The following is a 26,216-nucleotide window of genomic DNA, read 5'->3' on the forward strand; positions in this document are numbered from 1 at the left end:
TCACAGAGATGGGTAAACCCGACTAACGGGGCTGAGGTTAACAGAGATGATTGCCCCTTCCTCCCACCAAAGCCCTTTGGGAAGGATGGAAAAGGCAGAAAACTCATACTCACTGCATGTGTGTAACAGTTAGCAGCATGTTCATAGCAAGTTGGTTTGTAGCGGCCATTGGCTGGGGCCCGGTGGTTCATGAACCTGTAGAGACAAAGACATCACGTGAGAAAAGCTCAGAGCGTGTAGAGAACAATGGTGAAGCTTGTCAGTGGTTGTCTAGTCTATTCTAACTGAAGAGGTGACTGCTGGAAATACCTAGTTGCGGGAACAAAACCAAAGCCACTAAACAGTTGTAAACTGAGCCAACAGCCATAATCCTAAAGCGAATGCCCTAGTTTATCAGATTAAGTATTCTTTCAGTTCATTTAAAAGAAAAACTTTCTACCAACCAAAAACAAACAAAAACCATATCCACCCCCTTCAACTGGCATCCCCACAGTAAAAAAATTAAAAATAAAAAAATGGTACAACCAAATCTTATATCTTAACAGAAAAAAAAAATCAAGGTCATTTTTCTAAACTTAACAAATACCAGAAACCACCATTTAATGCAAATTCAGTGTATTTGAAAGGTTTCTATTTTTTCTCTCAAAATGTATAAAGCTTATACATGTAGATCTTTAAAGCCTCCATCCCATGATTAGCAGGCCTGTTGAACTAGTTTCCCTATATTGCATTACTTGTTCTGGCACCAGACAGCTTAAATAAATGATACCTGGCTGCCTCCTGGCACCTGAAACAAGAGGTACGTTTTCACCTGCATTCTTCCTGAATTAAAAGAGTTTCCTTCAAAATCTAAATATGTGACTAGCACCTGATACACTGTCTATAAAATTCATACATACACACATGTGTATGTATCTAAATATCAAAATCTGTTACACATATAGACATATGCCCATATTCCATATCCCCTTTGGGCTAATTTTGTGGCAACCGGCAAAGCAGTGAAAAGCACAAATACCATCAGACATGAAGAGATAAACAGCCTTCTTCTATTTCAGTGTGTGGGTGAGGATCCCCCCAGCCCCAATTCATACCCATGCCATGTTTCATGAGGGATTCTGGTTTAGTCTGTGTGTTCTTTAGAAGGAGGGAGATGTAAACTCAGGAAGATAAAAAGGCAGCTGCCTGAAAGAAGCAGATGCAGAGAAATCACGGAGGTAAGAGAGCCATGATGGCATTCAGGTCTCAGCATTCCTGTGCTTGGGGCATGCAAGATGTCAACAGCCTTTGCACAATAAAGTAGCTTTTTGCTTGAGCTAGTTTAAGGGGGTAGGGGGAGGAGATTTTGCTATTTGTCACTAGTCACACCTTATTAATTAACATGATGAAAAAATGGTACCAGGCTAAACCAAACGGCACAGCCAGGTTGCCAAAAACTGACTAAAACACATGGTCAAGCGATTCCAAACAGTGCCCATTTTAAGAACAAAAGACTAGCCAATACTTTCTCCCTGAATTAAGAAGGGCCTGTTATCCCTAGAGCAAATATATAAAGTGGCAGTCCCTGCTAACCCAACATAGAGAGTTCAAGTGGCAGATCCACTAGGAAATGGATTTGGGACCTTGAAGATACCTTACTTGGACCACCAATGGGTAGCTATCTAACTAGCGTGCAAAATATACACATATGGAATGGAATTCACCAGATGGCTTGGAAACCGTTTAAGAGAAATGTGCAGTTAACAGCTTCAGAATTATTCCAAGCTATTCTCACACATAGATAAATAAATCTTTTCTCCCCTTACAATCCTTTAAATAATTTTACTAAATTTCCTAAGGAACGAGAGTGTTGCTATATGGCAGTTATTAGTAAAAAGGAAAATAATTACACTCTTGGGAAGGATGCTTTAAAAGTGTCCCTAGCATTCAAGGATCTACCAAATCATTAGCCTGAGACATAACGACAGGGCTGTAAGTAGCATATCGTATTAGGAATTGCAAAGGGTAAAGAGCAAGGCTCCGGGATGGTTGAAGGTAGATTAAACTGCGAGCACTCTGTGCAGGGCACAGTAAGTAGGGTCTGACTACCCACCACCAGGCTGCAGACTAAAATAGCAATTTATATCTCTGGCAGCCCAATCTAAAAATAGTCAGGCTATTACACAGTGACAGGGATAGACTTTCAAATTTTCTCCTAAAAGCAGAGAAGCTCAGTGGCCACGTTTGTGACAACTTAGTCCCTGCCCACCTGGAATCACTCAGGTTAAAAATAAACTCAGAAGTTGCAGAGAAAAATATCCCACCCATGTGACTTAAGGTAGTTTCTCCTTAAGGGCAGGGCCAAGATTCCGGCAATACGGAAAGGGAAGAGCAAGTATTCCAGGCACAGATCACTGTCTGGGGCCCCATGGGACAGCACATGGTTCTGCCGGGAAATTTACAATGCATTTTTCCATTTCTCTCTGATCTGCCAGGGTACAATCAAGCCTCCAACAAGGTCTCCTGCAGAAATCACTATGAAGAAATTAGTCGCCCAAGACCTAAATGGAAAAGCAGATGTAAAATGCAAATAAACTCCCACACACTAAACTCCCACACAATGAGCCTATTCTCTTCCCCCCAAAAAGAATGAGGAAGGTTATCAAGAGTTATGGGAAATAGCACCCACTTATGGAAGACACCTCTACTTAAAGCAAAGCCACCCTAATGGTTATCCAGTGCTAGAAGAGAGCATCCAGCCAGCTGCAGAGGGTTTGAGGGAAGGTGATTAAAGTTTTTAGTTGACGAGGGTTTGTTCATTCATCCCCTCACTTTCTCTTTCAACACTCTCTTCGCTTCCCCTGGCCCAGTGTCCTCATGCTCTCCCTATGATAGAATTTCAAAACTATGAAGAGAGGGACCTGGGGACACTCCTTAGCACACTTTAAATTTAGCTCAAAGCAGTGGCCTTCCGAAGGTAAATCTGCAACCCACCAGCAGATCTCAGAGGCCTAAGATCAAATCTCAGAAGTTGTCCTTGATTCCTCTGTGTTCCCCATATTCCACATGCAAGCGCCATCAATGCTACCTTCAAAATATATTCCAAATCAGTTCCCCTCTCTACAGTTCCAAAGATCCTACCTTAAATCAAGACATCAACACCTCTGGTCTGTAAACATACAAAGTCTCTGGTCTCCCTGCCTGCCCACACATGGACTCTCTTCTTTACTCAGCAGCCACAAGTCTATCAGCACCAGATCACATCAAACACTAACCACAGCTTAAAATCTGTCTGGCTTCCCAAAGTGCTTGGGATAACACTGCATCCTCCGCAGGCCACAAGCCCTCACCACTTCTCCAGCCTGGTGCTACCTTCCTCTCACTCTCCGCCTCCAACCAACCGCATCCTTTCTGCTCCTCAAACCACCCAGGTCTTATCTGCCTCAGGGTGTCTGTGTTTGCTGTTTACTTCTAACTAGAACATTCTTCTCCAGAATGCCCAGCTCTCCTCTCACCGGTCAAGCTCAGCTCAAATGCAACCTCCTTGGAGAGGTTTCCCTGACCATCCTACCTAAAGCATCACTTCAGCCCTCCTCACTCCACCAGAGCCCTTAACACAATTAGTAAGAATTGGACTTTTTGAACTTGTTTATTTTTTATTTCATCTTCTCCCACTGTAATGTGAATTCCATGAAGGCCATCTTGTCCACCATTTCATTTCCAGTTCCAAACACAAGGCCCAGCTTATTGCTGGAGTTTAATAAATAAGTGCTGTATGAATGAATAGAAAGACAGACATTCTGCCTGCTGCTGAAGTATTTTATCCTACCCGAGAAAGATCCACTCGTCAATTAGTTTCACTGGGGATTCTGTATGCAACAAAGAAAAACAGGCAGTCTTAGAGCAAAGAGAATCCTCAATCTCATGAAAATAAAATTCTCAAAGGCCAATACCATGGACATTCTAAGGGCTCCTTCAACATCACTTGATGGGGCAACATAAGCTGACCCTGTGCACAACCTTACTAATTAGCTTCCTTATATGAATAAGCATGATGTTTAGGAAAAGTGTCTGCTGCCAGAGGTAGTGATAGTGGTGGGATACATTTAACTTAAATAAGGGAAATGGCATACATAAGGAAACTACCCCATGCCTATGATTCAGTGCTCTGAGAACACGCCAAAAAACAAACAAACAAAAAAAGGCCCAGCTCCTAGAGAAATGGAAATAAAAACAAAAATAAACAAATGGGACCTAATGAAACTTAAAAGCTTTTGCACAGCAAAGGAAACCATAAACAAGATGAAAAGACAACCCTCAGAATGGGAGAAAATATTTGCAAATGAAGCAACTGACAAAGGATTAATCTCCAAAATTTACAAGCAGCTCATGCAGCTCAATAACAAAAAAACAAACAACCCAATCAAAAATGGGCAGAAGACCTAAATAGATATTTCTCCAAAGAAGATATACAGATTGCCAACAAACACATGAAAGAATGCTCAACATCATTAATCATTAGAGAAATGCAAATCAAAACTACAATGAGATATCATCTCACACGGGTCAGAATGGCCATCATCAAAAAATCTAGAAACAATAAATGCTGGAGAGGGTGTGGAGAAAAGGGAACACTCTTGCACTGTTGGTGGGAATGTAAATTGATACAGCCACTATGGAGAACAGTATGGAGGTTCCTTAAAAAACTAAAAATAGAACTACCATACGACCCAGCAATCCCACTACTGGGCATATACCCTGAGAAAACCATAATTCAAAAAGAGTCATGTACCACAATGTTCATTGCAGCACTATTTACAATAGCCAGGACATGGAAGCAACCTAAGTGTCCATCAACAGATGAATGGATAAAGAAGATGTGGCACATATATACAATGGAATATTACTCAGCCATAAAAAGAAATGAAATGGAGGTATTTGTAGTGAGGTGGATGGAGTTACAGTCTGTCATACAGAGTGAAGTAAGTCAGAAAGAGAAAAACAAATACAGTATGCTAACACATATATATGGAATCTAAGGGAAAAAAAAAAAGTCATGAAGAACCTAGTGGCAAGACGGGAATAAAGACACAGACCTACTAGAGAATGGACTTGAGGATATGGGGAGGGGGAAGAGTAAGCTGTGACAAAGTGAGAGAGTGGCATGGACATATATACACTACCAAACGTAAAATAGATAGCTAGTGGGAAGCAACCGCATAGCAGAGGGAGATCAGCTCTGTGCTTTGTGAGCACCTAGAGGGGTGGGATAGGGAGGGTGGGAGGGAGGGAGATGCAAGAGGGAAGAGATATGGGAACATATGTATATGTATAACTGATTCACTTTGTTATAAAGCAGAAACTAACACACCATTGTAAAGCAATTATACTCCAATAAAGATGTTAAAAAAAAATTGAAAAAAAAAAGGCAATAGGCAGTCCTGGAAGACTTCTAATGCTTTAGAATTATATGCTTTGCCACATATTCAATTTGAAGCTAACCAGTGGTCATGAGGCTGGGGCTAAGGAAAGGAGCATCCTTTTCCTTGGATTTTTGGTTGCCAGACTGGAGAAACGAGCATGCACCAATAAGATACCAATAAGATACATTAGAAGCTCTGGGTCCTAGGCCTCTGCGCTGTCATACAGATGTTGTGATGTGGGTGGGGAAACAGAGGTGAATGGCTGCATGGGTGGTAGAGAGGGACATGAAATTGAACCCTTCAGTGTGCCCCTTCCTTGCTGTGTGATGATGGCAAGCTCTCTTTTATTCTCTAACCCTATTTGTTCTTCTATTAAATGGGTATAAAATTTGCCTTCTAGGGTTACAGTTGAGGATGAGCACCAGTAAGCACTTAATAAATGTTAGCAGGTATTCTAATCAGTCAGAGATGCTGTGAAAGGGAGAGAATGACTCTGTGTGGAGGGGGGTTGGGTGGGGGGGGGTGGAATCAAGTGTGGAAGGGATAAAGCACAAAAGATAAAAGATGTCCCACTGGGATTTTTCACATCCTAAGCTTTTTGAGAAGCCATGCCTGCATAAAGCCCTCCACTTATTACACTGGGCTAGGCATCCTTACAGCCCTCCTCCACAGATATGTCAGAACTCTGGAAGTTGATCCAAAGCCACAGTGACCACCAAGTTTCCATTATGAACAAACCAGCAAGGTGTTCAGGTTTTCTTATAATTTAGACATAGCCACAAACTATGGCCTAATGAAATGTTTTTACTGCAGTCAAATGCTCTTCAATGGAGTCCTGGTAAATCTATCAGAAGGAACACATGGGTTCAAAGACAGTGTGTTCCTCTTTCTAGTTCCTCTGTCATTTACCTACTTGTATGGCTCCTGAATGCTCAAAAGATGTATAATAAACACAGCTTTTAAGAGATGTATAACAGTACTCTCAACATGTTAATGTATGGACCACAAAAACCATGATTTTTTTTGTTATATTACTTTTTATTTGCAGGCTTTATTTCTAAGTTCAAATTGACTCTTAGAAATATCTTTCCACTCTAGCCTATAATACAGAAAAACAAGAAATTATGGGATCATTCACTGTTCAAAGAAAATTGGGGTAGGTCTAGATGTCATCAAGAAAATAACTGTTAAATATCCATTGATATTGTGCAGCCGCTGAGAAAATTACAATGTCTATGCTGCACTAAAAGATAACGCCTGTATTTTTTCATTTTTAAATGAATGAAGTAGAACGCAATATCACCTTACAACTGTGATAATAAGGACTGGATAGATTAGTGTCGAGCAAAAAGAAAAGTTCAGGGCTTCCCTGGTGGCACAGTGGTTAAGAATCCACTTGCCAATGCAGGGGACACGGGTTCTAGCCCTGGTCCAGGAAGATCCCACATGCCACAGAGGAACAAAGCCCATGTGCCACAACTACTGAGCCTGTGCTCTAGAGCCCGTGAGCCACAACTACTGAGCCCACGTGCCACAACTACTGAAGCCCGCGTGCCTAGAGCCCATGCTCCGCAACAAGAGAACCCACCACAACGAGAAGCCCGTGCACCACAATGAAGAGTAGCCCCCACTCGCTGCAACTAGAGAAAGCCCGTGCGCATCAACGAAGACCCTACGCAGCCAAAAATAAATAAATAAATAAATTTATTAAAAAAATAAATAAATAAAAGTTCCACCAGCTGAGATTACGGTAGGGTCCTAAATAAGGTTTGTTTTTCATTTCTCTTAACACTTTTAATGTTTGTGCGACAAACAATAAAACAGGTTCCTTTTCTTTTTCTTCTTTCTAGAGAAGAACTGAAAGGATAGAAAAGAAATACAACTCTTAATCTAACAAAAACCAGTAATTTCACAGAATATTGCCACTGTTCTCTGAAAACAGGAAGAGCAGAGATGTGCAGAGAAGTAAAACCAAATCAAACAAACCACATGCACAGGGCTTTGCCAACTATTACTGAACCTGTGTTACATCCTCCCTTAAAGCCCCTCCAGTCCTCGTGGCTGACTTCATGTTCTCAAGCCAGAACATCATGGTTTCTTTTTGCCTTTAGAAGTACTGATATGATATCCCACGAGGGGAATTCAACACCCTGAGTGATGAGCAATATTCGGAAGTTAATCCAAGTCTTCAAACTGATCACCCTTCTGATGGCACAATCCTCCACAACTCTCTCTGCACACTTCCCTCCTTACCCTGTGGGACTGGAGGAGGAATAAGATCAGAATGGGAGAGGGGGCGTCAAGGGATTAGGAAGTTGGAAAGAAAAAAAAAAGTGCACTTTAAAATCTTGAAATAAAAAGCAGTGCCTAAAAACTCAACAATAACCTCCTTGGAAGACTTCACGCATTCTTTGTCTTTTTTCAAATTCCCCCTGTCACTGCACACTAAGCTAGCCTGCTCAGGGTGAGGGTCTGGGAATGGGGATGGCTGCCTGATTCAGACAAAGGGATGGAGAGTTACCACAACACAGGAGAGGTGAACTTTCACCCACTTAAACGAAGGAGATTAGAAAAAAAAGCCCAGAGCTTCCTCTCGGAACTATGGCCAGCCTCCATCCATTGCTAAATGGCAGAGACCCGGGGTCGGGATTAAGGCCACGGTACCTTCCCAGGCTGGCGTTACCATCGGCTCTCCAGCGAAAGGGCAGCCGGCCAGCCTTCCGGTGGTGCCTCCTCGGTTCCTCCTCCTCGTTTCCTAACACCGGCGCCTCAACAGCAGGTCTCACCACCCGGACGCTAACTTGCCCCTTCGCGGCGCCCCAAATAGCACGCCCTGGGACTCTAAGCCTGAGTACCCTCAGGGCCCGGACCTGGCCACGCAAGACTAAACCAGCAGAGCCTGCCTCAGTTTCCCCGTTGCTACGGCCGTTCAAAAGACAAAGCACCTAAAACGGCCAGCACCTCCGCTTTACCACAACTCTCGCTGCAGGGCGCAGCAAAGAATGGGCCCCGGTTCCGCGCGCACCGGGAGCCCTCCAAGCTCCCGGTAAGGGATGGAGGACAAAGCCGGGGTCGGAAGACTCGGGGGCGGCGCCTGCGGCTGGGGTTCGGGTCCTCAGAGCAAGCAAGAGCCCCGCCTGGATGGGGTGAAGCCGGGTGAGCAGTGGGATACCACGGGAGGAGGGCAGGCTCGTGGTCCGAGGTCTGGGAATCCGACGTCCGCAGATCGCGAGGGGGGACCCGGGTCAGGCACGAGATCCTGGTCTTTGGAGGAAGGGGATCACCCAGGAATAGCAGGGAGGCGAATTCCCCGGGAGCCGGTCCCCGGCCGAGGCGCGGGATCCACAGGGGATGGACCCAGGTGAGGAGCCGGGACCCACGCGGGAAGAGACGGGATCCGGGACCCGGTCTCGGCACGGGCGGTGGGGCGGGGGCGCCATCCCTCTCACCGCTGGAATCGATTCTGGAACCGCATTGATCCTCTGCTCCTCCTCGTGGGCCAGGAGCTCGGTCTCGTCAGCGCCGGCGGCCGGGCGCGCGGCCCTCATGGGCTTGGGCTGCTCCGGAGGCCGCCGCGTGCCCGGCGGACCACTCAGCCAGGCAGGGTCGGAGTGGGCCAGGCCGAGGGTCGGGACAGGGCCAGAGCCAGACCAGGCGGCTGGGGGCGGGAGGGAAGCCGCTTAAACGGCCCCGGCGCCTCCCGCCTCCAGCCTCCCGGCTCCTCCACCCACGGTCGCCCGCGCCCCGCCCCGGCGCGGAGCCCGGCTCCGCCCCCGTCCGCCCCGCCCGTCTGCGTGATCCCGCGGCCGTCGGCGCGCCACCGCGCCGGGCGGCCAATCAGCGCCCAGAGTGGAGCAGCGGTAACTCTGCCATTCATCCCGCAGCGCCGGGGCGGAGGGGAGGGGCCTCGTGGCGGAGGAGCGGAGCACGGGGAGGGGCGGAGAGCTAGAAGGGCGGCTCACTTGTAGAAGGGGTGGAGTTGGAGCGAGAAAATAGAAGAGCCAGAGGACAGAGGAAGAAAAATTGTAAAGGAGGAGGTGAGACACGAAACTTGAAAGAAATTGTAATGAAAATAGCAGCAAACAAGGACCTCTGTCTGCGTTCTAGTCCTGGCTCTGTGTCATTTATTCCTTCCTCATCATTTCTCCATCCCTCCGTTCATTTATTCCTTCGTCATTTTCAAGGTCAGCTACACCTAGGCTGTTGTGCGAGGTTCTGGGGTAGATTTTAAAAAAACCTTTCCTTGTCTGTCATATGACAAGCACTGTCTAACTCAGATTCTATGAGAAACTCAAAGGAGGAAGTCCTCCGCAGGGATGCTTGTGTTATCCTTTTATTTATTTATTTAATCCAAGCAGCTTCCAAATAAACCAAAAAGTAGATTTGAATCAGGGTCCTGTGGGAAAAACCTAAACTCAGAGGGCTTGCTGTATAAGAGGTCCAAAGGATAGTGAATGAATCGCTGAGTTTTTTGGGGGGGGAGGGGTAGGGTTCTTGGGATGAACTAAGCTATGTACAACTTTTAATCATCTTCAAAGTCGTAAATGATAATGTTTGTTTTTATTTTTTATTTTTGATTTTTAATTTTAATTTTTTTTGGCGGTGTCACGTCACGTGGCATGTGGGATCCTAGTTCCCCGACCAGGGATCAAACCTGTGCCCACTGCAGTGGAAGCACAGAGTCCTAACCACTAGATGGCCAGGAAGTCCCAAATGGCTGATTTCTTTCTTTAATTAATTAATTAATTAATTAATTAATTAATTTTTTTGCTCTGTTGGGTCTTCGTTGCTGTGCGCGGGCTTTCTCTAGTTGCGGTGAGCGGGGGCTGCTATTTGTTGTGGTGCATGGGCTTCTCATTGTCGTGGCTTCTCGTTGCAGAGCGCGGGCTCTAGGCATGCAGGCTTCAGTAGTTGTGGCACGTGGGCTCATTAGTTGTGGCTTGTGGGCTCTAGAGCTCAGGCTTAGTAGTTGTGGTGTGCGGGCTTAGTTGGTCCGCGGCATGTGGGATCTTCCTGGGCCAGGGCTCCAACCCATGTCCCTTGCATTGGCAGGTAGATTCTTAACCACTGTGCCACCAAGGAAGCCCTATGGCTGATTTCTTGATCCTTTCCCTTATGACCCCTGGAATGTAGATGTGGCCCCCTCCAGGTAGCCTATCCACACCTTTCCACACACCCTAAACTTCAGACTCTCAAGGGGACATTAAGCCAGCCTGTTAGGAGTGTTTACTTTGCATTCAGTGAGAGCTTTGGAAAGCGGGGAATTCTTTCACCCATAATTCTAGTTTCCTTTCCTTTAACACCAGCCAAGTTGGTGAGCTCTAGAAGGGTGCTTTCCATGGTTATATTTCATTAATTTCCCCAAGAACTCCAGGAGATAAACATTATCTTACTCATTTCACAGATAAGGAGGCTAAGAGGTTTAGAAACTTGCCAAAAGCAAAACTAGGATTTGTACCTAGCTTTGTCTAACATTAAAGACTCAGATCCCTTCAGTGTGCCAGACTGCCTCTCCCTAAGTTTCAAAGTAGTATATTTCTTTAAATTTTTTTTCTAAAAGTCAGAAAAATGAACATGGATTGAAGGTTTACTGAACTGCTCTGTCCAACCCCTGGGCTCAGTGAATTGGTGGGAGAGGGAAAGGTCACAAAGGAAATAACTAATAAAAATAGGTAAAACATAATGATATGAAATAACATAGGAAGGATTAAGAAAACAATGAACCAGCAGATGTCAGGTCACATCCTAGCAATTACTTAGGAACATGCCGAAGACAGTAAGGAGCTAGCAAATTGTGGTGAGGCTAATTAGGTAATGGGATGCAGGAGAGAAGGAAGTGTGGGGATGGATTTTGAAAGAGATGATGGGCATGACGACACACAGCCTTTCATACAGTACAACAGCTTGGTCAAAGAGGGGATGTGGTCAGTATGGGGAAAATTTGTGAATGGCCACCTAGGTTTAGAAACATCAGTGTGAATGGCATTTACCCAAGGGGAAAAAAAATGAGTGAGATAAAAATTAGATCAAATCAGAATAAAATACCTTGACCTACAGTGGTGTCTTCCATAGAAATATTGAAGGAATATAATATGCAGGAGTATTAACTGAAAGTGGCTTGTTTAAACAATATGATCACAAATTTAAATCAACCTCATTGTTGGTGACTCTCCCCCAGAAGTGAAAGCAATTCTCAAAAGATAAAAATAAAAACCATGAAACAGCTTAAGATTATTTACATAAACACTGCTACATTTTTTTCTTTTTTTTTTTTTTGGTGAGGTGTCCATTTGAATCTTTCTGAGGAGAAGTCCTGAGTATGTTTGCAGAAAAAAGGTACTAGAATCGACTTAGAGATTAGCGTTTTGGAGTGGAAGAAAATGGAAAGTTTTTCACATTAGTAGGATGTGACATTTTTGTTTAGCTCAAAAATATACGAGTTCTTCTTTCTGCAAAACTGCAGAAAATTATTTGCATAGCCTCTGCCTAGAAGAAAGGATTTGTGAAGGAGCAGATGCCAGCTGCAGAGGAATCTGTTGGGAGAACACCTGCCCTGCTTGTTGAGGGACACAGAGTTCCTGGACTGGATGCTGACCATACTAGGAAGCACCTGGAACCTAGTCCTTCGGCTGCCATCATCCAATCAGAAAGTAGCAGCTCTGCTCCAGACTGTGACTCCAGATGCCCAGGAAGGTTGCCTGAACCTCTGATTGCAAGTCTTGTTCTGTGACTGGCTTTCAATATGTCTCTTTACGAATATGACAAAGTAAAGCAATTATTAAAATGTAAATGCTCCCATCCTTTCCCCTTTCCTGAAAAGAGGAATGCTATCTTAGTCTTAGTCCTTAGTGTTTTGCCCACATTCCCTAATTGTCTATGCCCTCATCCCAAAATGCATATGTTGAAATACTAATGCTCAATGTGACGGTATTGGGGGGGGGGGGATGCTGAGAGGTGATTAGGTCAACCACCACCCTCATGAATGAGTTTAATGCCCTCATAAAAGAGGCATGAGAGAGCTCGCTGGCCTCTTTCACCATGTGAGGACACAAGAAGTCAGTCTGCAACCCAGAAGAGGGCCTTCATCAGAACCTGATCATGCTGGCACTCTGAACTTGGACTTACAGCCTCCAGAACTGTGAAAAATAAATTTCTGTGGTTGATAAGCCACCCAGCCTTTTGTTTTTTGTTTTTCAATAGTGGCTCAAGTAGACTAAGACACCTGACCTTCGAGGAGTACCTGTCTCTTTCATGCCCAGTTCCTAGACTTTCATGATGAAAACAATTGGAGAAACCAATGGGAAGAGAGATCCAGAGAGAAAAAAGAGGCCTTGGCAGATAGGCTGTTTTGGTTTACCTGATGAAGATGAGTGAAAGAAAAACATTCCATAATCTGGGGCATATTGACCTTTTTTGACCCTTGTGCCTTCAATCAACTAAAGCTTGGACTCTGTTGACTTAAGCTCCAATTCTATTCTGAATTCCCCTCTGCTTAAGCCATGAATATGAATGTATATGCATGTACCCTTAGCTTAAAACTTCCCCAATTTTGCTGTTTGGGGAGACATTGCTTTGGGAGAGATCCCTGGTGTTTTCCTTACTTGCTGCAAGTAATAAATCCTTCCTTCTCCTGCTCTTTGGCTTGGTTGTGTCTTTTGGCTTGACACCCACCAAGAGGTGAACCCAGTTTTCCAGTAACAAATTTTGGCCCAGATGGGATATCTCGCCTAACCCCCTTGGATTCCTCCAGCTCCCAATAGGCTATGCAGTGGGCTGTGGCAGCTCACCCAGGTGAATTTATCTATGTTGCTGGAGGACCTGTGGGGAAGGCCATAGGAGAATCCCTCTTGGCACCTGACTTGTCGAGTCTGTGCACCTCAACTCACTGAACAGGCTCAATGGCCACTCTGGACATCTTGATTTAAGGAGTCCCTTGGGGAGAGGTGAGTGACATTTATCCCACAAATTGGCTTCAGGGCTCTGTCCCCATCTCAAGGGGGGAGAAGGATGCCTGATTGTGAAAGCCTTCAGTGAGACAATCTGTGTCTCTCCTGGTACTGGCCCTTGCTAGGGGGTCCTGGTAACTTGAATTATTTCTAGAGGGGTGCCAGTTTGGTATACCTGAACAACCTGCATATATACTTTTAAACTATTGATTAGAAGAAATTATTACTAACTCTATAGAGAAGAAAATTTTCAGTGGGCTAAGAGTGGCTGAATCTGTGTCTCCATCAGCCCTTATTATAGACCTCTTGGTAGTTGAAGACAAATCCTCAACCAAGATCTGAGGATATGGGGAAACAGATATTTGTTCCCTCAGACAGCCAATTAGCGTGCATTCTGAGTCATCAGAAACTCTGTAGCTATACCCCAATGACAAAAAACAACTTATTTTCTTTTGTAATACTGTCTGGCCACAATACCAACTAGGCAACAAGGAGAAATGGCCAGAGAATGGCTCATTAAATTATAACACCATCTTTCAACTTGAACTGTTTTATAAAAGGAAAGGATAAAAACCCCTCCACCTTTTTGGAGAAGATTAGAGAATGACTTAGGCAACACCCCACCCTGGACTCTGAGGATCCAAGAAGTGCAGTAGTAATAAACACCTAGTTCATATCTTAGAGTGTTCCAGATATTTGCTGCAAAGTTCAAAATATTGCAGTGGGACCTAACACCCCCACCTCCCAACTAGTTGAAGTGGCCTTTAGAGTTTTCAGTAACTGGAACATGGTGAAAGAAGAAAATGAAGACAAAAAGTGAACCACCCCAGTATGGATGAATGGCCCCTGCCCCCAACGTGAGACATGCAGGCCTCCAGCAAAACTGGGACCTAGTCAATGCACTTACTGCAAGAAAGGGGACATTGGAGGAGGGAATGCTCTGACTCTCCCCAGAGAGGGAAGGCCTGAGCTCACCACCCTTCCTTTCAGCTCCCAGTAGCCAAAGAAAAGGACTGATGGGGCCTGGGGGCTCCCCAACTGGATCTTCAAAACACCATCCCAATCTCCCCTGAGGAGCCCTGGATTACCTTAGAAGTAAGGGAAGAACCAATTGAATTTTTGTTCTATACCAGAGCCACACTTTCGGTGTTGACAACCCGAAGGTGTTCCCCTCTCCAAGAGGGAATACATCATCAAAGGGGCGTCAGGAAAGAAAGATACTAGGAAATTTCACCCTGGAAATGGCCAAGATGGGGCTCCTCTGACATTCTAAAACTGGTTTTGCTATGCAGTTAATAACAACTGGCTTTCTAAAAGTAACCTGCATTTCTTTCCCTGTGCCTTTGAGATGTAAATGTTCTACCCAGGCTCTCAGGAACTTTTATCTAGACCAGTCTTAATTCCTGAGACTGAAAGAAGAAGAAGAAAAAAAAAAGAGGACTTTTTAAACTCAAGCAGGAAAACTATGAGATCTCTGTGTCTGTGTGGATGTAAGTATGTCTTTGTTCATTACAGATATGATATGTCTTTACCTCTGGATGGTATTATCAAAATTAATTTTTTTTTTTGTTTTTTATTTTTTGGCCTCACCGCACGGCATGTGGGATCCTAGTTCCCCTAGGGATCAAACCTGTGCCCCCTGCAGTGGAAGCATGGAGTCTTAACCACTAGACCACCAGAGAAGCCCCAAAATTAATTTGTGAATGAGCTCTATTTAGTTGTCCTAAAGCAAATTAAGTGCTTATATAAATTCTCAGAAACATAAAAAGAAACTGACTAGAATGAATTCTGGGTTCATGTGATCTGGAAAATATTTAATATTAAACTGATATCTGGTTTTGAGGCTAGCTTAAACTTGTTGGTTTAATTAATATAGACATGTCTTTAGAGTCATCAACATTAAGTATAATACTTTTATTGTACCTAGGTTTTCTAGAAGTCAAGTAAGATTGTATTATACCTGTTGCAAATTTGTCAGCAAGGAAAATAACCTTATACAATGAAACTTTTAAGTGAATTAGACGTGAGATAAGAGTTTTGTTTTGTTTTGTTTTAAGGTGAGCTTGTTAGGAACAGTTATGTTTTATGAATTTCTACTTTAAAAATACTCTTTCCAGATTTTGGTAGCTTGAAACTAAATTAAGTTAAATGAATTAATTGACTAGGTCATTTCAAATAAGATAAAATACTGGAACATTAATTGCTAAATAGGTCTAAGTTTACCTACTTTTGTCTTCTTATGAGAGGGAAACTAAAGATGTTTGGGTTTATTAAATGCATGTCTTATACCACATTAAGGAAAGATATTCTGCTATGAGAAAATGTATGTTTCTAGAGGTTATAGAATATGTTCATAAGTTTGCCAATTGGGAAGTGCTGGTGGGACAAACAGTTCACAATTACTTGCTTCTGGTTTTTGTTAGAGATTAAGGTTTTTAAGGGTTAAAATTATATGTAATTAAAGTTACTAAAATCATAGGGGAAATACTTCAGTATGTGAGGAAAATAGGAAGCATGTTTTGAGTAAAAGAAGGTATGAGGAATAGAAATTCATTTGCTAAAGGAATAAAAAGGTATTTTGTTCTAGAACTAGTTGTTTCTGAATGGAAAAGAAAATAAGGGGCAAAGTATATGGATATAGAAAGTTATAGGGCTTCCCTGGTGGCGCAGTGGTTGAGAATCTGCCTGCCAATGCAGGGGACACGGGTTGGAGCCCTGGTCTGGGAAGATCCCACATGCCACGGAGCAACTGGGCCCGTGAGCCACAACTACTGAGCCTGCGCGTCTGGAGCCTGTGCTCCGCAACAAGAGAGGCCGCGATGGTGAGAGGCCCGCGCACCGCAATGAAGAGTGGTCCCCACTTGCCGCAACTAGAGAAAGCCCTCGCACAGAAACGAAAACCCAACACAGCCATAAGTAAATAAATAAATAAATAAAAGAACGTGAATTTCTTAAAAAAAAAAAAACCTTATAAGAAAGTTATAGAAGATTTGTAGAAAAGGAGCACTGAGAAAAGAGTTTTGTAAATGGTTAGGATTGGCTAAGATTAGATTGAATTTAGTTAAGTAAATGAACTTCGTTATTAAGAGTAGGCTGATGCAAGACTGGAGTTTGGTTTTCTCTCTCTGCTGGGAAAACAGTTTTCTTAGAGTGTTGAGCTGCTTTTGATAATAGATTATAAGTTTCTTTGCCGTTTGAGAGATCTGATTGGAACTTTCTGTATTTGCCTATGAGATCTTTTATTATCACTTTGGTTAAGTGAATGGGTATTTCACAGTGACCTCTGATCCTATTTGACCAGGTGTTTTGAAACTTTTTGATATTTTTTACAATCTTCCCAAATATCAAATACTAATTGAAGTTCTTTTGACCAGCTAACTTTGGGATGCTTTGGAGGAACCCTGAGACATCTCAGAGAGAGACTAAATTAACTAGGATTATTTGGTATGTTAAATTACATGGGAAGTATTGTAAAATGACTGGTGATAAGCCTTCTTAGGTTATGATGTATGGGTAAATTTTATTAATATAGGTATTCTAAAAATCATTCCTAAAAATCTGTATGGGTGTATGGGTAAATTTTATTAATACAGGTATTCTAAAAATCATATAAATTCCTAAAAATCTGGTATGTCCTGATAAAATATTATCAGTCATAATTCTAGTTACTATAACCAAGTTTCTTTGTCAACTGCATTGTGATCAGGTGTTTCATCATGCATTTAGAGTCTTCTATCATTCATAGGCAGCTTTTGCTTTACTCCAATGTTTTTGCAAAAGTGCTTTATCTTCAAGAAGATTCACAGGAAGGAGTTTTTGACAATTACAGGTTTCTGATAAATTTCAGATCATACTGCTGAACTGGGTAAGAAATTAAAGAATCTTAATGAAAACGCTGATGGCTTCATAAAACTGTTAACAGAAAGGATTAATTACCTTATGAAAAGTTTCAGCACAGTCAATTTAAAAGAACCTATGTGGTCCATTAGCCAGACTTATTTTGCAAGCAAATTAGTCTTAATCTGGCTATATTTGGTCGAAATGAGGGTAATTTTAGAAAGAAAAAGATTATGTTTCTGTGGATATTAAATTCTAGTTTGTTAACTGAGGTCTGTGTTTACTGCCTAAGACTCACTTCCCAGATAGCTCCTTGCTGCTATGTTATATTATTGTAAAGTTTAATTGAATTATTAAAATGACTCTTGTCAGAAGGGACTCTGCATTGGACTGGTCTATACAAAGGACTGCTTACCCCAGAGGACACCCACACCAGAAAGGGAAAAAGACAACAGCAGTGGTAGGCAGCTGACCCGAAAATCTGGACGAGGCCTGTAAGACCCATCCTACTAATATAATTGAGTTGTTTACAAAACATTTGTCTCCTTATCAACATTGAAAGTTCCCCCAATGTTTAGGATGGGAAGGAAATTCTCTAGTGAAATTGTCACAGCTACTCATGGCATGTATCATGGCTTGCTTTAAGTCTACTGCTAAAAGCATGTGTACAATGTTAGTGTGACAATTCAGTATAATAACATGTATAGCCTATAAAATGTTTCCCCATTAACATATCTCTGAGCTTGTTCACTATATCTGATTAGTTTTCCAAAATGTGGATAACTAGGCAAATATATGAACAAAAAGAAGGCTTAGCATTGATGGACATGATGGACCCATGGCAGGCAGCAACCACCCTGTCATGTAGGGACAGATATTTTGATCTATCAAAAGATTTGCAATCAAAAGGGGAAATGATAAAAGAAATTTTCCAATTGAGGAAGTCATTCTGATGAATACATAATTTAACTCAAACTTTATGCTGACCAGAGTGGCCTGTTTTGTGGCCTATAAACATGCATTGCACATCTGCTTTGGCTGTTGAGGAGGGGAATGCATTTAGAAATAAAAAATAGAGGATATTATCACTCACATAGAGGCCTTAATGAATGTTACCCAGCAAGCCTTAAAATGATAGTAATCAGGTTGTCAATCTGCTGAACTCAAATGTTTCTATGATAAAAAAAAAAAAAAGTGGTCCTACAAAAACGCATGGCCCTTGATATTTTAACAGTCTCTCTAGGAGGAACTTATGCTATAATATATACCAAATGCTGTTTTTTATACCTGATGAGTCTTCTAATGTGATTCAACTTATGATGCATATGAAAAATCAAATCTCCTCTCTGAATGATCCCCTTCCTAGTTTAGGGAAAATATTAGAAAAATGGTTTGATTGAGGAGGCTCTTGGCTCATATCTCTGCTAATGATGGTTGCAAAGTTGCTGTTTATTATCTCTCTTGCTGTGCCTCTCCTACAACTGCTAGAATATTGCTCTTTAAGCGAGGTTCAGACTCTGCTTCAGTGGACTCCAAAACTTATCAGCTCTAGCAGCAAGAGAGTTTCACTCCTCTAACTAGGGAGACTACATCACCCATTCTCAGCAGGAAGCAATTACAGAAGACTGACCTTTGGCCCTGTACCACTCGAGGTTGAGGAGTGAAGTATCTCAAGGCGGGATTTTGTAAGCAGTTAAGGTAGGGGGTCTTTTGGCTTGACACCCACCAAGAGGTGAACTCAATTTTAGGGTAACAGAGCACAGCATATGCAAAAGCATGATGTGATTCAAGACCTGCAATTCCACATGCTATAAGTAAAAGGCGTTTGTGGACAATTGTAGTAGATGAAGATGGAGTCATAAGAAGGGTTCAGATTAAACAAAGGACTGATGTGGTAAACTAAGGAGATTTGGAGTTTATACGGAAAGCAGTAAAGACCTGTTGAAAAACTTTAAACACACAAATGAGGTGATCAGTTATATATGATGACATTTGTATGAAGAATTGGAGGGGTGTGAACAAGATTGTTGGTTGTCTATATCAGCTCTATCCAGTGGAACTTTCTATGTTGATAGAAATGTTCTATATCTGTGCTGGCCAGTATCATGGTATGTAGCCACTTGCACTCCTGAGCACTTGAAACATGGCTAGTGCATCTGAAAAACTGAATTTATGCTGTTACTTAATTTTAATAAATTTAAATGTAAATAGCCACCTGTGGCTAGTGGCTACCATATTGGACATCACTATTATATATCCTTCTCCTTTTTATCTGTCCTAATAGAGACCCAATTTTTTATCTGGGCACATGGCTGTCCAAAATAAAGACTGCATTTTCTAGCTTGCCTTATAGCTAAGTGTGGGCCATATGACTAAGTTCTGGGCAATGGGATATGTGAACTGAAGTGCAATTCCTGGGTTATGCCTTTAAAGGTACTGCCCCCTCATCCATGTCCCTTTCTCCACAGACTGAACTGCAACATGGGGAGTATGTGGCAGAGCAGAGCAGAGCAGCAAGATAGAAGGAGCCAGGTCCCCATGGTCCAGAGCTGCCACGCCAGCCAGATTTTTGAGCACCAGAGAAGTTCTATCTCATTTATACCACTCCTCTTAGTCTGTGCTTCTCTCACATGCAAGTTATTCTAACAGATACTGTGACTGAAACTGGAAGTAGAGTGACCAGGTGAAACATGATTAGAATAATCCAGCCAAGAAGTGATGAAGGTTAGAACTAGGGTAATGCCATTGGAGTGGAGAGAAAGGAGCTCATCTGAGAAGGATAAAAGGGCTATTTATACAAAGCCTGAATCTGTGAAAACTCAGGGAGGAATACAATTCCATCCATGACTGCTTCTGTGAGCATTAAGTGAAACTCACAATTCAGTATCATTTAAAAATAGAAATCTAATGAGTAAAGGGAAACAAAAATAGGACATATGCTCTTCCCCAGACCCAGCTCAGACTGGCAGCAATATAGATATGATTAAATCAATGTAGTACCCTGACCTATTCAGAAACTGAGAAATCTTTGTATTTGGACTAAGGGAGGGCAAGCTGAGAACTAACGTACAGTACAAATTCTAGAATAATTTAAGTATCTGTATTTTGTGCCTGTAAATCACCAATTCCATGTCAACAAAAACATTGATGGCAAGTCTTAAGAGATGTCTTAATGGAAAATAAGATTCATTTTAAACTGCAGCATGTCCATTGCTTGCCAACAATTTCTTAAGACAATGATATTTTAAGCAAGTTAAGCAAATTTTCTATTCCCCTTCTTACACTCAAACTTTGTATCAAAAGCTCTTTCTTCACACTGTAAAAAATTCTGGTTGGATACAATTTGATTATGAAAGATCTTTTAGTATTTTGAATGAATAAAGGAATTGTCACCCTTGCTATGCAGGCCAGGCCCCAGGCCCCAAAACTGTTTTTAACCATACAGGCTAGTTGTGTTTTATCAACAGGATGCCACGAAGGCCCCCCACAAAACCAGACTTAACCAGCTAGATCCAAGATAGTGGGCAAAATAGGCTAAAGGTCACCACTTTAATTGCCTCGATTTATCTCTGTGTTTGTTTCAAAAGTTCCTGGTGTTTGGCAGAGATGCTTTGCAGCTGTACTTTGAGAGATAATATGCTTTGAGAGATTTACAGTGGTCAGCTACCTCAAACTGGCTCTGATTTGACCACAGGAATGTACCTGTGCAGGTGAAATCTGGAGGTGTTTGAAAGTTACCTTTGCTTCATTACCATACTAAGATCTCCACCCAAAGGGGAGATCTGTACTCTGCTAGGCACAATTTGTGCCATGTGCAAGGGAGCCTGAGAGACTGCATGTGCCATCTGCTTCTGGAAGTCTCTGTCCTTCTCCCCAATTTCTAATGATGCACCTGCCTCTTACACCTTAAAAGTTCCCCACTTTCCTCCCTTTGGGAACATGAGCTCCTCTTCTACATTCTCTGGCCATTGAATAAAAGCCTGTCTTGCTTGTACCAAACTCAGTTTTGTTATTGACAGCGTGAATGTGAGCAGGAAGGTATTCCCTGACCAAGGCAGGGGACTTCGGTTCAGATAGGGCCCCAGGAGGAAGACCTCACATCTAATGTGATAGCAGGAGTGTTATTTGTTAAGCACAAGTTCCTGTGCCAGGCACTTTTGAAGGTGAGAAGTGCAAAGAGATCTGGGCACAAGAGGACTCCATTCAAACCCCTGTATTAGAGGCCAATGCTCTGTGGCTTCCAGCGCCTAAGGCCATGTTCCTGGGATGACCCAGCCCCCTTTTGAGTTCCTGCTAGAGAAGCTCAGGGCTGTCAAAATAACTTACTCCCAGTTCTAGCCAATCCTTGACAATAGGCCCCTGATCTCCCTTTCTTAGAGCATTTACTAAAAAACCCTTACAACTGTAAATTCTTCCTCTGTCACTTTGAGATGTATATGTATCTCCTACAACTCAGGAGTGTTTTTCTCAAGGACCTAAAAGCTATTACTTATTTTGGCTGTGCCAAGAAGCTTGTAGGGTCTGAGTTTCCTGACCAGGGATCGAACCTGGGCCCTCCTCAGTGAGAGCACAGAGTCCTAACCACTGGAACACCAAGAATTCCCCTGAGAGTTATTCCTTTGAAATGGAATCCAGAGCCTCAGTCTCCCAGTCTTGGTGGGAGGATAGATTCCTTGTTTCAGTAATTGCCAGCTAGCTGACACAGCTGGCTAGTCAATTTACACTAACCGTTTGTAATTTTGCACTTCCTCTATTGGAGCCCCCAATTGCCCCCCTCAACCTCCACTAGCTCATCCTCCCTTTAAATGCCCAGTGAGCTCTGCACAGATCAGAGTGGAGTTCAGCTCTTTCCCTAACTATAAGTACTTATTGAATAAAACGTTTTCACCACGTTAATGTCTGGCTTTGTCTCTTTGACAAAGGTCCACTCATCTAACAATTCTGTGATGTTGGCTTTATCATCCTTACTTTGAAGATGGGAACACTGATCCTTTCATAGATTAAATCACTCACCCAACATCACATTTGTTGTTCACTAGTATTTGAGTCACAGAATTATGTAATTATGGAGCTGTAGGAAACTTGAGGGTTCATCTTGTTCAGACTTCTCATTTTATAGAGGATTCTGAGGACTGCAGAATTTAAATGTTATCTGTTAATAAGAGTCAGAATGGGATAGGGTTGCCACATTTAGCAAATAAAAATATAGGACGCCCAGTTAAATTAGAATTTCAGTTAACAACAAATAATTTCTTAGTATAAGTTCATCCCATGGAAAATTGGTTGTGTCGGCTGAAAAAGAAATGCACAGCCTAAAAGTTGAGAATTATGTTTTTTAAAAAATTAATTTACTTTATTTATTTTATTTTTGGCTGCATCGGGTCTTCGTTGCTGCACGCGGGCTTTTCTAGTTGTGGTGAGCAGGGGCTACTCTTCATTGAAGTGTGCAGGCTTCTCATTGTGGGGGCTTCTCTTGTTGCAGAGCACGGGCTCTAGGCGCACGGGCTTCAGTAGTTGGGGCTCGTGGGCTCAGTAGCTGTGGCTCGCGGGCTCTAGAGCACGGGCTCTAGAGCACAGACTTAGTAGTTGTGGCGCACAGGCTTAGTTGCTCCACGGCATGTGGGATCTTCCCGGACTAGGGCTCGAACCTGTGTCCCCTGCACTGGCCACCAGGGAAGCCCGAGAATTATGCTTTATTTGGTGGACATATTGAGGCCTTAAGCCCGGGAGACAGCCTCTCAGGTATTTCTTAGGGACTTTTCTGAAAAGGTAAGGGGAAAAAAAAGAAAAAAGGTAAGGGAGGAGCCAGGATATATAGGAGTTTTTGCAAAACAAACAAACAAACAAAACCAAAAACACAAACAAAGAAAAGATAGTTAAAACAAAAGATTACTGCTAATTAAAGAAAAAACAGACACCTCAAATTAATGAATTTAGCGCTTTTCTATGTATGGGAAGATGCAAGAGTCTGGGCTCATTGAAGTCATTTCTTTGATATTCACCTTAACTATCTAGAGCCAGTATCCTGTTTTTCTCTGTCCTGAATCCTCTCGGGGTGCACAGTGTACTTCTCAGGGGAGTGGCTGCAATGACTGATGGCTTAATGGCTGCCACATCCTTTGTCTACTGATACGGCAGGAGACATTTTCCATCCACAGTTGTTTATTCATTATTTATCTGAAATTCAAATTTAACTTGAGGGTCCTGTGTTTTATCTGCCAGCCTACCTCAGGGCTCCTATGTCTCAGGATCCTCCCTACTCCCTAACTTAATAAAGCAAGCATAAACTATCTCGTCATTTATTTATAGGAAATTTGGGTTATGTCTGCATGAGTTACAAAATAGGAAGACTATGATTTAGTGACTTTTGGAGTCTTGCTGAGATGATAAACATTTCTGAAGTTGGGAAAACCCCACAAAATAATATTTATAAGGAAGGTTCATTTACTAACAAACCCACCAAAGAAATTAAACTAGATTTAAAACCCCTCTGTCTTGTATCACAAGATACAATTGATCTTAATTATATCAGAGAATCACACAATTGGCCTGACTCTCAAGCTAATCTCTGTCTCGGCCATCTCTTTGTTGTCAAGTACGTTTCTTCCCAGTCAATTAAGGGTTCCCTGGACAGCAATCACAACTCTTGTTGGGGGTGAGGAGGAGGCCTTATAGGCCCAAGTTGGCAGAGTAGGTAAGGTCTGGTGAAGCAGAGAAATGGGAAGACTCAGAGCCAAGACTAGGGAGAACCAGCCCAGGAGTGTGTTTCCACTCATGAGTACACAGAGCAGAGGAAAAATAGATGTCTTACTGATAGAGACTGGTGCTTCCAGAGTTGACTCATTAGTGAGAAGAAAGGAATGTCAGTATTTTCTGGCAATACCTGTGACCTTGTAAACAGAGACACGAGTAAGGGAATGCAATGGTGATAACATTACCTTTTTCTTTACTGACTGGCCCAGCACCACTGATAAAAGCCGTAGTTTACAAACAAGCCCTAAGGAATGCTATGCTTAAAAGAGTGCTCCATATTTTGCACAGCCTCTTCACCTACTCTGTTAACTTAGTTAAACTGCAACCACAACTTTTGGCTGGAGGCAGGAGGCAGGACAAATGTTTTGTTGTTGGCCATCCCCTCCCCGACACCCACTTTATAAATGAAGCGGTTAAGTTTCAGACACATCAAGGACCCAGTTCAAGGTCACACAGTTAATAAGATGGCTGAGCTAGAACTGCAACAAGGTCCTGTGACTCTGAGTAAGGAATTTTTCCCTGAGCCAGAGTGTCTGCAGAGTTGGAGCAGGGCTGAGTTGGGGACCATGCAATGAGTGGGGCCTCTGAGTCCACAGGCTGAACATGCAATATGGAAACACAGCCTTTGAACAAGTGCACACGGGTTCTTTTCATTGCAAAGAAGCCCCACTCAATTTAACTCATACAAAAGTCAGTTTATCATAAGCAGTTGGGTTACAAAATTCTATGGCAGGAAACACAATACTGCCAAGCCCCTGGGAATTTTACAGCTGACGGGAAATGAGGTCTTTCTGCCACTGTGTAATCTTTCATTTACGTTTCTCTCTTCAACCCTCCTTCTGTTGTTGTTTTGTTTTCCTCCGAAGACTGGCTTCCTCCACTTACTCCTTGGCTTGTCTGTGACCTTCAAAGCGTCGTCTCATCTCTCAGTCTTCAGACATTTCACCCTGCCCTGCCCTGTCCTGGGGAAACAAACATTTCGGCACAGAGGTTAAGGGCATAGACTCTAGAGACAGACTGCTTGAGTTTGACTCCTGATTTATCACTTAACTTCTCTGTGATCCAGTTTCCTCATCTATAAAATGGAGCTAATAACAGCCTCAATCTCACAGAATATTGTGAGGAGTAATTAAGATAATGTCCTTAAATACTCAACATAGTCATGACACATAGTACATGCTCAATAAATACAGCTGTGTTGTTGTTATTATTACAGCAGCTCTGGTGTTTATAGCTCTTGGTTGAATACTTCAAGTCCCAGTTTGACATTCTCAGTGGGAGAGCCATTGGCTGAGCTCATCTTGTCTTGTGAGGCTATGGGTAACCAGGCTTTCTGTGAATTGGCTGCCCTGATCCAATCAACTCAGGCTGGAGGGTGAACTATGGTAGAACAACACAGTTGACTCATCCACCATTTCATCAGGATCTCTGAGTAGGGGAAACAGTTCTTTTAGAAGGGGATGTGAGTGTGGCTAGCACCTAAAAGATGCCTAATACTACATGTGTGCAAGAATTTGTTCTCAGATGTTGAGTATCAAATTTTAATAAGTGGTTAAGGCCCTGGGTTATAGTTATATGCTTTTTCTTTTCTTACTTGGGCTACATAGGAAATTCTCCCCCATCTCCACACTTATGTTCTCCTATACCCCAGAGATTCACAGACCCAGCCTATATTTGTCAAATGCCTACAGTGTATAAGGCACCATGGCCTGCATTGTGAAGGTGGTGATGGTGGGATCAGATCAGAGGATGGGATGTAAAGATGAATAAGGGGCAATTTCTGTCTTTCAAGGTACTTAAAACCTAGTGGGCTTCACAAAATAACTCTAAACCAAGGGAGTATATGATTGATAGATATGGTAACGGTGGCATAAAGTGTTGACGTCACAGAGAAGGATAAATACATTCTGTCTGCTGGGGTTATAAAGAAAGTCTTCATGGAGAAAGTCATTTGGCCTGGATAGTGAAGGGTGGGGAGATACTGACCAGTAAAGGTGAGTAAAAAGTATATTACACACAGGTTTAAGTTTTTAGAGATAAGAAGGTATAGAGCCCATTAGATCACAGTTAATGGTCCAGTTAGGTTCTAGTATAGGTTATTTACTTAATGGGGAAGAATGTGTCATGTGTGTAGAAATGTTGGCATCAGATCATAATGGACTTTGATGCCAAGCTAAAGAGTTGGTGCTTAATTTTAAAAACAAGTAGAATCTATAAAAGAAAAGTAATAAAATACCCACTCTCTAATTTTGTTTTTGTTTTATGCTCTTATTTTGTT

The 26,216-nt window shown here is 42.5% G+C and overlaps 1 protein-coding gene across 5 annotated transcripts in view; it reads right to left on the minus strand.

Annotated features, from left to right (window-relative positions):
• MMD (monocyte to macrophage differentiation associated) overlaps window positions 1-9,167 on the minus strand; it is a 33,798-nt gene extending 24,631 nt beyond the window's left edge. For all 5 annotated transcript variants that reach the window (XR_005017792.1, XR_005017793.1, XM_036837007.1 and 2 more), the window contains exons 1-2: window positions 8,852-9,167; window positions 114-195 (exon numbers count right to left, since the gene is read on the minus strand). Coding sequence is in view for 3 of the 5 variants with exons in the window: in XM_036837007.1 (XP_036692902.1) it covers window positions 114-195; window positions 8,852-8,877 (108 nt within the window). In the remaining 2 variants the exon portion in view is untranslated. The remainder of the gene's footprint in view (window positions 1-113; window positions 196-8,851) is intronic.
• Between the last annotated feature and the right edge of the window lie 17,049 nt (window positions 9,168-26,216).

Source organism: Balaenoptera musculus, chromosome 20 (genome assembly GCF_009873245.2).
Source record: "Balaenoptera musculus isolate JJ_BM4_2016_0621 chromosome 20, mBalMus1.pri.v3, whole genome shotgun sequence".
Classification (NCBI taxonomy): Eukaryota; Metazoa; Chordata; class Mammalia; order Artiodactyla; family Balaenopteridae; genus Balaenoptera; species Balaenoptera musculus.